Raw genomic sequence first — 6,865 nt, forward strand, 5'->3', positions numbered from 1 at the left:
AAAAAAAAAAAAAAAATTACCTTCTTATCATCTCATGGAATCTTCTCAAAAATAGACCATATAGTTGGTCACAAAGCAAGCCTCAACAGATACAAAAAGATTGAAGTAATCCCATGTATACTATCTGATCACCATGGGCTAAAGCTGGACCTCAATGACAACAGAAATAGCAAAAAGCCTACACACACATGGAAACTGAACAATTCGCTACTCAATGCCAGCTGAGTCAGGGAAGAAATAAAGAAATGAATTAAAGTCTTCCTAGAATTTAATGAAAATGAAAGCACAACATACCCAAACTTATGGGACACAATGAAAGCAGTGCTAAGAGGAAAGTTCATAGTACTAAGTACCTTCAAGAAGAAATTCGAAACATCTCATTTAAGCAACTTAATGGCTCACCTAAAAACCATAAAAATCATTAAAAAAAAAAAAAAAGAAGCAGACACATCAAAGAGGAGTAGACAGCTGGAAATAATCAAGCTCAGGGCTGAAATCAATGAATTAGAAACAAATAAAACAATTCAAAGAATCAATGAAACCAAGAGCTGGTTCTTTGAGAAAATCAACAAGATAGACAAACCCTTAGCCAAATTAACTAAACGGCAGAGAGACACTTATCCAAATCAACAAAATCAGAAACGAAAAGGGTGACATAACTACAGACACTGAGGAAATCCAAACAATCTTTAGGTCTTACTTCAAAAGTCCATATGCCACAAAATTTGAAAATCTAAATAAAATGGACAATTTTCTGGATCGATTCCACTTATCAAAGCTGAATCAAGACCAGGTAAATCACTTAAATAGTCCTATATCCCATAAGGAAATAGAAGTAGTCATCAAAAGTCTCCCATCCAAACAAAGCCCAGGCCCAGATGGCTTCAGCGCAGAATTCTACCAGATCTTCAAAAAGAGCTAACACCAATACTCTTCAAACTATTCCACAAAGTAGAAACAGAAGGAACACTACTAAACTCATTCTATGAAGCTACAGTCACCTTGGTACCTAAACCTCACAAAGACCCAACAAAGAAAGAGAATTTCAGGCCACATCTCCCTTATGATCCCTGAAGCAAAAATACCCAACAAAATACTTGCAAACTGAATCCAAGAACATATCAAAGATACCATCCATTATGTCAAAGTAGGCTTCATCTCAGGTATGTAGGGGTCGTTCAATATACAGAAATCCATCAATGTGATCCATCATATAAACAAACTGAAAAAAAGAAAACACATGATAATCTCCTTAGAAAAAGCATTTGACAAAATCCAACATCCATTTATGTTTAAAATCTTGAAGAGATCAGGGATACAAGGCACATACCTAAACATAGTAAAGGCAATATACAGCAAGCCTATAGCCAACATCAAACAAAACAGAGAGAAACTTAAATCAATCCCACTGAAATCAGGGACAAGGCAAAACTGCCCACTCTCTCCATATCTCTTCAACATAGTGCTGGAAGTCCATGCTAGAACAATAAGACAATTAAAGGAGATCAAGGGGATACAAATTAGAAAAGAAGAAGTCAAATTATCACTATTTGCAGATGATATGATATGATATGATATGATATGATATGATATGATAATATTTCTGAGTGACCACAAAAATTCTACCAGAAAGTTCCTACAGCTGATAAACACCTTCAGCAAAGTGTCTAGATACAAAATTAACTCAAAAAAATCAGTAGCCCTCCTGTATACAAAAGACAAAAGCGATGAGAAAGAAATTAGGGAAACAATACCCTTCACAATAGCCACAAAAGTTTTAAAGTACCCTTTGTGTGACACTAACCAAGAAATTCAAAGACTTGTATGAAAAAAAATGTTCAGTTCCTGAAGACAGTATTAGAAGAAGATATTAGAAGATGGAAAGATCTCCCATGCTCATGGCTTGGCAGGATTAACATAGTAAAAATAACCATCTCATCAAAAGCCATCTACAGATTCAATGCAAGTCCCATCCAAATACCAACACAACTCTTTACAGACTTTGAAAGAAAAATTCTCAACTTCATATAGAATAACAAGAAGTCCAGACTTGGTAAAACAGTCTTCTACAATAAAAGATCTTCTGGAGGTATCTCTATCCCTGATCTCAAACTGTACTATAGAGCAACAATATTAAAAACTCCATGGTACTGGCATAGAAACTGACTGGTGGATCAATGGAATCGAATAGAAGACACTAAAATAAACCCACACACTTATAGACATGTGATCTTTGACAAATATGCCAAAATCATACCCTGGAAAAAAGATAGCTTCTTCAACAAATGGTGCTAGTCTAACTGGATGTCTTAAGTAGAAAAATGCAAATAGATCCATACTTATCATCCTGCACCAAACTAAAGTCCAACTGGATCAAAGACCTCAATATAAAACCAGACACACTAAACCTGTTAGAAGAAAAAGTGGGGAAGAGCCTTGAACTCATTGGCACAGGAGACAACTTCCTGAAGAGAACACCAACAGCACAGGCACAATCAATAAATGGGACCTCATGAAACTGAAAAGCTTCTGTAAAGCAAAGGGTACTGTCATCAGAACAAAATGACTGCTTACAGATTGGGAAAGGATCTTCACCAACCCTCTATCTGACAGAGGGCTAATATCCAGTATATATAAAGAACTCAAGAAGAAGAAGAAGTTAAACAGCAACAAATCAAGGAATCCAATTAAAAAATGAGGTAAAGAGCTAAACAGAGAATTCTCAATAGAGTAATATGAATTGGCCAAAAAGAAAAGAAAAGATAACAAAACAACAACAACAACAACAAAAAACAGTTAAAAAATTGCTCAATGTCATTATTCTTCAGGAAAATGCAAATCAAAATGACCCGGAGATTTCATCTTACACCGTTTAGAAAAGCTAAGATCAAAAACTCAGTGATAACACGTGATGGAGAGGTTATGGAGAAAGGGGAACCCTCTTCCTCTGCTGGTGGGAATGTAAGCTTTTATAACCACTCTGGAAATCAATATGGTGCTTTCTCAGACAATTACAAATAGCACTCAAGATCCAGCCATACAACTCTTAGGCATATATCCAAAAGATTCTCAAGTACACAATAAGGACATTTACTCAACCATGTTTGTAGCAGCTTTATTTGTAATAGCCAGAAGCTAGAAACAGCCCAGATGCCCCTCAGTTGAGGAATGCATACAGAAATTGTGGTACATCTACACAATGGAATATTACTCAGCAATAAGAAACAAGGAAATCATGAAATTTGTAGGTAAATGGTGGGATATAGAAAAGATCATGCTGAGTGAGTTATCCCAGAAGCAGAAAGACAGGATACATACTCACTCATAATTGGACATTAGACATACAATATAGGATAAGCCTACTAAAATCTGTACATATAAAGAAACTAATCAAGAAGGAGGACTCTGGCTAAAATGCTCAATCCCCATTCAGAAATGCAAAGAGGATGGACACCAGAAAAAGGAGAAAACAGGGAACAGAAGAAGAGCCTGCCACAGAGGGCCTTTGAAAGGCTCTATCCTAAAGGGTGTCAGGGCAGATGCTGAGAGTTATGGCCAACCTTTGGGCAGAGTGCAGGGAATCTTATGAAAGAAGTAATAATAGTAAGACCTGGAGAGGACAGGAGCTCTACAAGGAGAGCAACAGAAACAAAAAATCTGGGCACAGGGTTCTTTTATGAGATTGATACTCCAAAAAAGAACCATTCGTGGAGATAATCTAGAACCCCTGCACAGATGTAGCTCTTGGCAGTTCAGTGTCCAAGTGGATTCCATAGTAATGGGAACAGGGACTGTCTCTGACATGAAATGATTGGCTTGTTCTTTGATCACCTCTCCCTGAGGGAGGAGTAGTCTTACCATTCCACAGAGGAAGACAATGCAGCCATTCCTGTTGAGACCTGATTGACTAGGATCAGAGGAAGATGAGGAAGAATTCCCTTATCAGTGGACTGGGGGAGGGGCATGGTGGAGAAAGGAGAAGGAGTTGGGATTGGGAGGGGAGGAGAGAGGGATCTCCATGGGAAATACAAAGTGAATAAATTGTAATTAATAAAAATAAAAATTTAAAAAAATCTAGGTTTTCCAGAGAATTTGGTAGAAGAGTTGATTAGCTATCAACCCAGACTGAGAAGCACCTTTATTCTGCACACTGATTGTTCTGTGCTACTTGGACATCAAGGCCATTGTTTCTTTATGTTGAGTTCTTTGTAGTTTTTGTTAAAATTCCACTATGATTTATTGAAATGTTTCAAAAATTTGTTGTCAAATCTATTACTCTTTTCCTTTAATATTTCAATTAACATTTGAGAGCAATTCTTTCAAATCCTCATTCACAGTTTGTTTTTAAAAATAATCCCTGACTTGTGGTTTCTTTAAATTTAAAGTTAAGTTTAAAATATAACTTAATTTTCTTTCATGGAATGTTTTGGGATTTTCTTTTCCCTCAATTATTTAACAATCATTGGTTAAATACATCTTCCTTCCTCTCTGGCTTGAAATTCAACTTTCTGCAGTTTAGAAATTGTAACATGCAGTCTGTTTATTTCTAATTCTCATTGGTTTGATGGTAATTAAACCCACCATTCTTGTATTCATGACTGAACTTCAACTAATTTTTTTTCTGTGCATCAGTTCAAGTAATTTTGCTTTTTTGTCCACTTTATTATGGCTGGCCATGTCAGGATGTCTTTAAAAGAAGTGATAACAGCTGGACTAAGGTGGCAACAGTGATTAGACAGGACAAGGTCAAAAAAGTGGCCTTGAGGACTGTCATCCACAGAGCTTGAGGGGATTGGAGGCTGTGGAACATGGCTGTTCACACATGACTTTAAGCCTTTTGGCATGGCACTGTTAAAGATGGTGGAGTTATTAACTGTATGATTGAGAATATGGGAGAAAGAGGTTCGGAGATACAGGAAGGGTCCCTGTGTGTAAAGCAGAAGCAGGGACAAAGTGAGTAAGTACAAACATCTGATGATATAGTAGAATTTTCCACCTTTGACTACAAGGATAGAAATTTGAGTTAGAAGTTAAAGACACCCAGTGAAATCCAGCACTGATTACATACCAAATAAAATTTACTGTGGCACTGACTCTAATAAATGTATGAGTTTTCAAGAGTCATCCCTTTCCATATTTTAAAGCCGTATGAAATATGCCACTAGGCTATAAACAGTGTTTGCAGTCAACTGAGAGGCCCAGAGTTAGGTGAGAAGGAGACAGGAGACAGATATATCAAGCTTGGGAGATTTAGTGGACAAAATGGTTCAAGTGATTACGTAGAAGTCACTAGCAAAAAATAAACATTTGGTGTATTTCCTCATTAACCCTAGTTTTGTCTAGAATGAAGGTCAACAAACTGTTACAAGGCCAAACGTGACTGCGAAGAGCAGAAGGAGTTCGGTAGGCTCTCCACTGTGATCAGGCACCGAGCCCAGGACCCAGGCTCTGAGGAGTGTGAGCAGCTCTTCAGTATGATTCAACTCTACCAACTTCAACCAACCTTCCTTTATTTACCGAAGAAACATAGATAGTCTTACTTCAGATTGTATGTGTATCCTCTAAAATGCTGCTTGAATTAGTACCAAGAATAGAAAGCACTAAGAAAAAAAAAAAACCTCCATCACAACAAAAACCTTGCTGTAAGCCAGATGTGGCGACAGATGCCTGCAAGGGCAGAACAGAGGCGAGGAGCATTGGCATGGGTTTTAAAGGAGTCTTGTTTCTAAGCACTGCTGCTCTACTTTCCTTCCCCAGTGCAGAGGCCAGAATGTTCCCATCAACTTACGATGTTAATCCCTGAGTCACTTGTACAGCACCCTCCCCCACCTTCCTCTAAGGTTCAGCAAAAATTTTAATGTGGAAAAGATGAAAAGTGGTTTCCATACCTCTTCAGAGTATCAGGTTTCTAAAACCAGCTGACGCCAGCTTCTTTTGTGACCAAGTTTAATATAAAGGCACCAAGAGTATGCAAATAAAGCACAAAGCTAAACTTTAGATGCAGAGGGGTAATGATATAGTGCCATTTTAAAGGTAAGACATCGCTCCTGCATTCTGGCCATGTCCGGTGGTCACGCCACAGGCCACTCTGTTTCCTCACAGACTTGCCACTGCTGGGACTTACAGGTGCCAGCAGCTTGCCAACCTCATTACTTTGGGTACTGTCAGTTCAGACATGCATACCCCACCCCCACATGGTTCTGCTTCAGAGTCAGAAGGAAATGAAGCCACAAGGAGAACAAAAAGCTTTACCCGACGGTCTCCTTCCTATTCTCTCTCTCTTCCCCTGCTCTAGTTGTCCTTCTGTGCCTGGCTTCATTGTGACCTCCTCCCTGCCAGGTAGAAACTGAAGAACAGCCCCTGCAGACAAGTACCTCCACACCTGAGGCTGTTCTACCCTGATTTGGCTCCCCTTTCATGTTCTGCCTGCCTGAGGGAGGAATTATGAGCAAAGACAGCAACTGCCAACAATTGACAGCCAGGAGCCAGAAGATCTTGTAAGAATCAGATCTCTACACCACCCAAGACAAAACAATGGCTTTATCGCTGGAAGACTTTGTCCACTCCCTTGACCTAAGGACGCTTCCAAGGGTCGTAGAGATCCAGTCAGGCATCTACTTTGAAGGTAAGTGTTTCTCTAAGTCTTTAACTTGGTGGAATGTTTGTTTATAAAGTCTCTTGGAAATTTGTTGGTGGGAGACACGTTAATAAAGAACATGTGAAAGGCAGTGTGTATAGCTCAGTGTTATGATACTTACGCTCAAGCCTCAGCATACCGGGAAACACAAATCTGAGTTGTCTGAAGGAGAGGTGAGTACACACACACACACACACACACACACACACACACACACACACACACACA

General features: G+C 38.8%; 1 protein-coding gene across 1 annotated transcript in view; it reads left to right on the top strand.

Annotated features, from left to right (window-relative positions):
* The first annotated feature begins 6,534 nt into the window (after positions 1–6,534).
* Positions 6,535–6,865, top strand: part of Themis (thymocyte selection associated) — a 203,624-nt gene continuing 203,293 nt past the window's right edge. The window contains exon 1 of the mRNA XM_055599474.1: positions 6,535–6,625. Within this exon, the coding sequence (XP_055455449.1) occupies positions 6,535–6,625 (91 nt within the window). The remainder of the gene's footprint in view (positions 6,626–6,865) is intronic.

This window comes from Psammomys obesus, unplaced genomic scaffold (genome assembly GCF_907164565.1).
Source record: "Psammomys obesus unplaced genomic scaffold, mPsaObe1.curated_primary_1811, whole genome shotgun sequence".
NCBI lineage: Eukaryota > Metazoa > Chordata > Mammalia > Rodentia > Muridae > Psammomys > Psammomys obesus.